Source organism: Pyxicephalus adspersus, chromosome 2, assembly GCF_032062135.1.
Source record: "Pyxicephalus adspersus chromosome 2, UCB_Pads_2.0, whole genome shotgun sequence".
NCBI lineage: Eukaryota > Metazoa > Chordata > Amphibia > Anura > Pyxicephalidae > Pyxicephalus > Pyxicephalus adspersus.
The window spans coordinates 51,277,558-51,285,338 of record NC_092859.1 but is presented as its reverse complement, the minus strand read 5'-3'; the positions used below and the strand labels follow the sequence as shown (position 1 = coordinate 51,285,338).

General features: G+C 37.9%; 1 protein-coding gene across 1 annotated transcript; it reads right to left on the bottom strand.

Moving 5' to 3' along the window:
- Positions 1 to 348: 348 nt before the first annotated feature.
- SKP1 (S-phase kinase associated protein 1) lies at positions 349 to 6,822 on the bottom strand. The gene is made up of 6 exons (XM_072400768.1): positions 6,690 to 6,822; positions 3,635 to 3,731; positions 2,133 to 2,206; positions 1,880 to 2,023; positions 1,585 to 1,725; positions 349 to 627 (listed from the first exon to the last, which is right to left on the bottom strand). Exons 2-6 carry the CDS (start codon positions 3,729 to 3,731, stop codon positions 592 to 594), a joined length of 492 nt encoding a protein of 163 aa, XP_072256869.1. The 5' UTR covers positions 6,690 to 6,822; the 3' UTR covers positions 349 to 591.
- Between the last annotated feature and the right edge of the window lie 959 nt (positions 6,823 to 7,781).

Sequence of the window (7,781 nt, the reverse complement as noted above, 5' to 3'; positions counted from 1 at the left end):
GAGATTATTCTCACAGTAAACAAAATGAAAAAAAAAATTGATATTGATAAGGGTAACAAGCAAGAAAGGAAAAAAGGGATATGAAAAAACCATGTGTAGCTCCAACCTTACCATTAAACAGCAACACAGATGAAACCTATTTTCTTAATTCTAGTGGTTGATGGTAAAATGAGATCAGAACCGAAAATTAAGACATGTGTGAACTGTCAATTCAGCCTGTAGTGTGCATTAATCCTGGGAGGATAGCCTTCTTTTTCCAAACCATAATGCATTAGTGCATAACAATGTAACTGTTTTCACACACACCGATTGGCTGAGATGACATTAGGAAGAAAACTTTGATTCCACTTTGTGTTTCAAAGCACACAAATCACAGATTTATTATAGTTTAATAGTAAAAGTTACACAAGAATACAATGGTAAAAACAGTCTGGGAAAGGGAGGGAAAAAAAAATATTTATACAGGACAAAACATGCAGCAAAACACTCTGCTGCTAATGGTAAGCTGTGGAGCTGACTTGTCTATTATAAACAGAGCAGTGCAACTAATTGGAACAATTCAGTGTGTTATTGACAAAGGGGCACACCCGCTCATTTCTCTTCACACCACTGGTTTTCTTTGCGTACCTGGAATATAAAACAAATTTTAACCAAATATTAGATAATAGTTTTAATTTTTTTGTTTTTTTTAAGTCTAAAAAGAAGTTACCAAACCAATCATCAACTGGCTATTTGTTTTCAATAACAGTAAGTGATTAGCCTCCAGACTGATGCCATAGTGTGCAAATATGTCCGGCAAAATTAGAGACCTATTAATCCCTATATAAAAATGGAAAAAAGGTTTAAATCAAGTTTTCAGTTTTAATTATTTAAATAAAAGTGCAGGCATATGTGCACGAGTATAAAGGCACTTCAGAAGAACAAGTTTGTCCAATTTAACCCTTCCTGTCGGAGCTGAAGATTTTACCAAGATTTCAACTTTTTGTTGCATTTTCATCCTAAACGATATAATATTGTGTCTTGAGATGTACAAGACCAAAATACACAAAATGATTGACAACATTAAAGATAAGATAGCATATGGCTGTAGAACTTTGTGAACCTGTAATAGGGCAGATTCCCCCTACTACCTTATATTCAGAATACAGATTCATAAGAAACAATTTGTTTCTTATCAGATTGTGATGTGTGCAATGATGCCAACAGTCACAATAAATCTAGTCCATCTTTTAACTGCACCTCAGATCTGCTTTCTGAATATTCAATATATTCGTGTATCTGTAAACTTTTATTCACATGGTCGGGGGGGGGGGGTGTGCGCGCATCTATAAAAACCAATATTATACATGCATTATTCACATACAGCCAACAGAATGTTTTATGTTCGTCCATTAAGCCACACTTCATGTACTTTTCTTTCATTGCAGCCATTAGAAGCATGCGTGTAGTGCCTAACCTACAAGAAGGAAATCACATCCCCCAAAAGCAGTACAAAAGTCAGAAGAATGGTCAATTAAGCACACAGCAAACAGATTTTTCCCTTCACAAACTTGTGACCCTATATTTATATATGAAAAATCTTACTTGTGCTTCTTCCTCCTCAGTAAAATCATTTTTTATGTTAAAGGTCTTCCTTATTTCCTCTGGTGTTTTTCCTTTAATCATGTTAGCCACTGTTTTGCAGGTGACATCAAGCAATCCTTTAATATCCAAATAGTTGGCAGCCTGTAGATAAGGTTTAAAAACCCAGGGCAAAAAATATATACAATAAATATCCCACTTGCTACACACAAACATATGAGCTTAAATACTTAAAATATGCAATATATAGATGTACACTGGAAGATCTGCAGAAACTAGATTCTTGCCCAAAACTCACCAGAATAAGTTCAAAAAGTGTTCCTTGGTCAACTTTAAGAAACTCTTGGTCCCACACAGGAATATCATCTGTCCTCTTTTCCTTATTCTCATCATCCTCAGGTGGAGGAGGGTCATCTTTGTGGTGAGTACACCACTGGATCACCTAGAGAAAAAGTACAAAAAAGGATCCCAGATATACTTTCTGCTGATGATTACATAGGGTGGGGGATGGAGTATCTTAATATATTTTCAAGTTAAAATACTTTAAATACCTTTTTTAGAATAGCAGCATTGACATTTGGAAGTGGAACAGGATCATCATCCCCTTCATCATCCATTCCCAAGTCTAAAAGCAATAAAAAAAACATTTTTTTTTTTTTTTTTTAAGAGGTTTAGAAGAAATGCAGATACCATAACTTTACAAGCTACCATGACACCCTTCAAAACCAGGGTTGAATTTTAAACAAACTTTTGAGTTCCTAGAGTTGAAGTCTCCTAAAAAATTTAAAGGGGAAATAAACGCAAATCTAGGTACCTTGGTGGATCTACAGAAGACTGCAAACAGACTATGGCTACATACACACGCTAGATTTTTGTAGTTGGAAACGATCGTGAAAGAATGACAAAAGACTCAAGGATGAAGAACGTTAAACATACGCGCTATTTTTTTGTATGGAGGGGAGAATGAGCGAGCGACACCCCACTGCGCTCCCCTCTCTTCACTTCCATTGTGGTCATTCGTCTTCTGTCATTCATGGATCCGCCAGGATGGATCCATGAACGAAAGTGGACAGCGACTGTATACGTCAGATTTTCGTCTGAGACGAACCCCGAGGCCCATATCATTGGATGTGTGTACATAGCCATGGCTTTTACACATTATCTTTACAGATAATGAATACATTCTTGAGTAGTTTTACAAGAGTGAAGACAAGATCATCTATTAGGCAACATTTATACAATTCTAATCTAGATTAAACATTACAAAGATTCATCATTTGAGGTGCAATATGTTCAGTTTATTAAAAAAAAAAAAAAAAATTATGTGGCCATTGTCCACCTGTAAAAATATTAGTAAGAATTTAAAACTGACTTGGCTCATGGTTGTGAAGTTTATCTGGGTAAAAAAATAAGGTTTAATGTTTACATAATTTAAACTGGACTAAACAGTGCTTATTCTACATATTCAGGTCCTAAACATCTGTTGTCAATCCACTGAAATGTGAACATAAAACACAAAGCTTCAGAATACACAACAGAAAATCACCTTTTTTTGACAATTACACCCATCGCTCTAGGATGTACCCAAAGCCACCCACAAGGAAACCTTTGCCAACATATGCCCCTACCAAAATTTGTACTTCAGCATGGTTCTTCTCATTACCTCGCTTGAAGTGCAGTAACAAGAGGGTAAAGGCAAAATGACCCTATGTCAGTAAATGTGACTGGGTAAACGGCCTTGCTGGGTGTCTTTAGCAAGCTACATCCAGAGAAACTAGATAAAAGTGCAAAGAAAATTTACACTATGTCTTCACAAAACTGGTAAGCAGCATGTCAAACAAGGACTTGAATGTTGTGTGCTTTCCATTAATATAAAAAATACATAGTTACTATATTAAAGGGTTGGAGTCTGAGTCACCATAAAGTGTTGCTGTTCTAAGTGAACCTTGATGAGGAAGATTTGGCCTGTTGGCTCCACCAGCTGTATGCATCCGACAATCTATACTTTTAAATAATGTAATAACCCAGACATAACGCTTTTGTGACAACTTACCTTCCAACATTGTTTTGATTGTCACAGACTGTTTTGCTATTTCAACATCTACTTCAAAAATCTCACCATCAGAACTCTGCAACTTTATTGAAGGCATCTGAAATAAAAAAAGTGACTTTATCTCTGCACCAATTAAGATAGGGGTACTAAAGGTGAAGGTTCTGCGCCATCATGCACATCGATTTCCCTTGACCACATAAACATGCTTTATATTCAAGAGCAATTACTAAGTAACTAAGGCCATGTACACAATACTACCATAGCAAACAAGTGTGTGCCACAGGCTCCTACAGGTGTTGACAATGGGTACCCAACTAACAGAATTCCCCAAAACCCTACGCCTTCAACAAGCTCCTTATGTTCTTTAGTAAAGCTTGTACAGATGTGGTTACATACAGCAAGGAAGGTTACTACGGGTCTGGTAGGTAACTGGGCACAGAAAAACCACAGAGAGGGGCCAGTACAGACGTCACTTTTCTGATAAAAATGTAGCTGGCTATTTTCATGTTTTGTTTAAGGAGTAAGCTTGAATAAACATTTTTTTCAGGTTTAATGTCTACTGCAGCAGATGTGGAGGGGTCATGGTTTAATTTCAATGACCTATATCATTGAAATAATTGAGATAAGTAAATTGTCAAGATTTAGGATGGTAATGATCCTTTAAAACATCTCAACCTGTAGCAAAATATGTGTGAATGTCTGTGTTCCTAATACTATTGAAAAAGTTGTGATGTAGTGAATGAGGAAGGTGCATTTTGGGTACCATTAAAAATTGCAATTCAGTTCTGGTATAAAGGCCAATTGTTGCCACCAAACAATAACATTTCCATGAATGGTTTTCCACAAAACAAGATCTTGTAGGTAGCATCAACTACCTGGATCTTTAGCTATACTACCCTTCATATGGAGCCGAGAAATACATTTCTTTATTTTCAGATACAGATGGGTTAAAACCTCATCCAAATGTAAATAAACAAATATTTCACATCCCTTCTTTTTCTCTTGTTGTTAGGTTGTGTATGTCTATATACGGTAATCTTATAACCACCCCAAAATTTATCACATGTAGTAGGATGATGTGTACAGAAAAGGGGCTTAAAGGCTATATATTAAATCCATCCTAATACAAATACAATAGATTGAATATATCACCATTAAGCCCCTTCTTTTCTGTCTACATTATCCTACTACATGTGGTAAAACCCCATTAACTTATTTCTTGTAGCCATGTCTCACTGTGTTCCAACTTTTCCCTACCCCTAAAAATAAAAACTCACACACACTTTGGGCTACACACACACTTTCCTAGCCACAAACAATTAGAAACACTGGGCTTCAGGGCCATGGTTTACAGCTTATAATACTTTATACAATAAGACCAGTAATTTCTTATCCATATAGTCCACTGGTAGCTCAAAATCTTTGAAAGATGAATCTGGTTTCTTTAATGTTTCAGTAGAATAGTTAGTCTAAATTTTTTAAATTCTTCTCATGGAAACATGTACTTGGCAACTTATAATTACCTGTTACCACTAAATCCTAATCACCCAAGGTCAAAAAACCCAAAGATTTTCTATTAGTTTCTATTATCTTCCCAGCTTCAGAATAAGAGACCTGGGAAGACACAGAACCTGAGACTTACTCCCAAACACAGGTCACAACACATTTGCAGCCACCTCCACCTTTTGATCAGTAGAAGCTACTGCTGTCCTTAAGTAGTTTTGTAGCCAGAACTACAAAACCTAAATAATCCACCCTTACCTCCTTTGGTTGTACCAGACACTATAGTACTGATGCTCCCACTTCCTCCTACTGGACAACCTATAGCCTGGGACAAGGGGTACCAAGGAATCCATGGCCATCCAAACCCAAAAGCTGCAAGACCTCCAGTGAGTTCTGTGTATTAACCACACCTGTGCATTAACTTACCATAGAAATAAAGTGGAATTAAAATTCCACTTTAAAAATTTGTAATCAGGGAGGCAAGTATATTATATATTACATTAAAACCCTGCCCTGATCTTTCCTTTGTCAAAAATAGCATGTTGGCTGTATGGATACCCAGTACATTCCAGCTTCTGGCTTACACTGTAAGATGGTTTGCCTTATAATGTAACAAACAGAAGTCAATGAACATCCAATCACCTATTAGTATCAAACACCTCCACACACTTCCAGCCCATAACAGAAGGACATCACAAAATGGATGCATCAAAAATGATAGAGAGAAAAGAAAAGTAAACTGGGCTGTTCATAAATCATTTAAGAATTGTTAAACCCCCAAAAAACACCATAATTTTAATTGACCTCCTTGAACTGAAAAGATAAAGTAACTCTCCTATCTGCTGTTGATAGTGCAGTCTCTATTTAGGTGCATAGCTGTCATGGTGCTTGCACATGTCACACCAAGCTATTAGAGAGAAGATGTCAGTCAAAAGCTGGCATGTGCATCCTGGCCACTGGACAGATATCCCACCAGCGCTGCATACACTGCCAGCAATTAGAACATAATGGAGGGCACTGCGGAGAAAACAACGCTGATATCTTTGGAGATTAAATTAAAGAGGTAAAGAAGCATTCTTCAGGGAGAAAAGGATAGGGAAAGCAGGTGCTTTCTTTTTTACGTTAGGCAAAAACAAACAGTCACAAATTGCAGTTTTAGGAAACCTCATTACAAGGACATCTTTTATTTTTTCCCAGGGTTTAGCTTTAATGGATGTTTCTTCAATGTCTGGAAATACAACCGGAAGTAATAAAGGAGCTCTATGTAGGATGGGGGGGGGGGGGGGGTCCTTTCAGGTGTCACTTAACATGTCACCAATGTATTTACACCCTGTACTAGGCAGCCGATAATGAAAACATTATCGGTATTCCCACCCTCACAGCAGTAATTATCACCATAACACAAGAACCCGTTGAACAGGCCCTAATGACCCCATAATTGTATAAGGCCTCACTAAAACATTAGGCAGTACGGTGACAGGCACACTCGTAGTATATACCAGGTCATTATCAAAAGTAACCCAACAGACCTACAGTAAAGCCACATATTTACCGTGACCAAGAACGTGCACGAACTCCACAGACCAGGCCTCAGCTTCCCGACTATCTGCCGGCCACACTGCTCCTCCTCTCACACAACTGCGTCACCTAATCCTAGCAGCGATAAAGAAGGGGTTTAACGTAACATGGGAAAGGTAAAATACTAGAGCTAAAACATCAGCTAACCACCATGTCCTGAAATCCTTCTGTGTATTATTTACCAGATGCGATAGGGAACTTGGTCTACTAGAAAATGGGAGAGGCGGAAAGGGCTTGTATCCCCCAGAGACACACTTCCTGGCGCTAAGGCGTAACTCTCTGCATCAGCCAATCATAAATACATACATTTCCGAGCGCATAGCGTCCGTGTACTAGACGCCTAGATAAACAGGTTAGGTTACGTAATACCGTGGAAACAAATGCTGAAGTGTGGTTGGCGAGCGTTTGTTGCAGTGGTTTTGCCTAACAACGGCAGAGGGTGCGGAGACACAGATAAAAGTGCTAAGTCATGTCTGGACCTATTTGTAAAATTACATTTAGTCAGGACAGTGAACTAGGTTGCATTACCAAAAAAAGCTAATATAGCCAAAAGAACACTACAAAATGGTTTTGTACACTATGGGCTACTCAGCCCCTAGGATTATATTGTCAATGGTAATGGTTCCACTAGTTTCTTTAATTCCTCATTTATTTTATTGATAATGATTAATATTCATAAACTGGATTTATATAGCGCCAACATAATATGCAAGGCTGTACATTAATTAGGGGTTGCAAATGACAAATACAGACAGTGACTCAGGAGGAGAGGACCCTGTCCCGAAGAGCTTACAATTTAGAAGGTGCGGAAGTAACACACAATACGAGGGGAGAATGCTAGTAAAGGGACAGTGATGTTGCTGGCTTGCCCAGTAAGGGTGCATCACCACCACCCAGACTATCAGGAAGTCTAACAATTTTGACAAAAAATTACCAATTTTAAGATTGCCCACCTGGCCCTTAAAGGACATTTTGTATTTGTACGCAAGTCTATGGAAAGGCCCTAAAAACCTCCAAAACCCTCTGTAATGATGAAATGCCTCAAAAAGTGAATACTTCTCTGCTT